This window comes from Mandrillus leucophaeus, unplaced genomic scaffold, assembly GCF_000951045.1.
Source record: "Mandrillus leucophaeus isolate KB7577 unplaced genomic scaffold, Mleu.le_1.0 Scaffold463, whole genome shotgun sequence".
Classification (NCBI taxonomy): Eukaryota; Metazoa; Chordata; class Mammalia; order Primates; family Cercopithecidae; genus Mandrillus; species Mandrillus leucophaeus.
Genome location: NW_012104954.1, coordinates 1012951 through 1014050, shown reverse-complemented (window position 1 = coordinate 1014050; position 1100 = coordinate 1012951). Strand labels below are relative to the sequence as shown.

Sequence of the window (1100 nt, the reverse complement as noted above, 5' to 3'; positions counted from 1 at the left end):
CGGGATCTTGGCTCACTGCAACCTCCGCTTCCCAGGTTCAGGCTATTCTCCTGCCTCAGCTTCTCGAGTACCTGGGATTACAGGTGCCCACCACCATGCCCAGCTAATTTTTGTATTTTTAGTAGAGACAGGGTTTCACCGTGTTGGCCAGGCTGGTCTCCAACTGCTGACCTCAAGTGATCCTCCCACCTCAGCCTCCCAAAGTGTGGAGATTACAGGCATGAGCCACCGCACCCCAGTGACATCATTTTTTCTTTTGTTTTCTTTTTTCCGAGACAGAGCCTCACTCTGTTGCCCAGGCTGGAGTGCAGTGGCATGGTCTCTCCTCACTGCAAGCTCCACCTCCCAGGTTCACGCCATTCTCCTGCGTCAGCCTCCCAACTAGCTGGGACTACAGGCGCCCGCTGCCACGCCCGACTAATTTTTTGTATTTTTAGTAGAGACGGGGTTTCACTGTGTTAGCCAGGATGGTCTCGATCTCCTGATCTCGTGATCCGCCCACCTCAGCCTCCCAAAGTGCTGGGATTACAGGCGTGAGCCACCGCGCCCGGCCGACATCATTTTTTCATATAGTCAATTAGAGAACTAGCATTTCTTGCTCATAATCACTGTTCTGAGGTTTGGAATCTGAAAAGGGAATACTTCTGTAAATAAACCAAGCATGGTTACAGCTCATTGTGAACCTATAATAATATTTGTATAATTTTTAATAATTTATCATGATTATTCTTGATCTACATTTTAGGGGAAAAATGGGAAGACCAGAATGTTGAAGATCAACACAAAAACCAGGGGAGAAATCTAAGGTGAGTTGTACTCACAAGAAATAGCAGTGTTCCTTGAAAGAATCTTAAAAATATTATGGCCAGGCACCGTGGCTCACACCTGTAATCTCAGCACTTTGAGAGACTGCAGTGGGTAGATCACGAGGTCAGGAGTTCAAGACCAGCCTGGTCAACATGGTGAAACCCTGTCTCTACTAAAAATACAAAAAAGTTAGCCAGTTGTGGTGGTGGGTGCCTGTAATCCCAGCTACTCGGGAGGCTGAGGCAGAGAATTACCTGAACCCAGGAGGTGGAGGATGCGGCGAGCCGAGATCA

At 48.1% G+C, this 1100-nt stretch overlaps 1 protein-coding gene across 3 annotated transcripts in view; it reads left to right on the top strand.

Annotated features, from left to right (window-relative positions):
• ZNF791 (zinc finger protein 791) overlaps positions 1-1100 on the top strand; it is a 14778-nt gene that overhangs the window by 2454 nt on the left and 11224 nt on the right. For 2 of the 3 annotated variants that reach the window (XM_011994940.1, XM_011994942.1), the window contains one exon: positions 746-806. The exons of the other annotated variant lie outside the window; for it this stretch is intronic. In XM_011994940.1, the coding sequence (XP_011850330.1) occupies positions 746-806 (61 nt within the window). The remainder of the gene's footprint in view (positions 1-745; positions 807-1100) is intronic. 3 annotated transcript variants of the gene reach the window in all.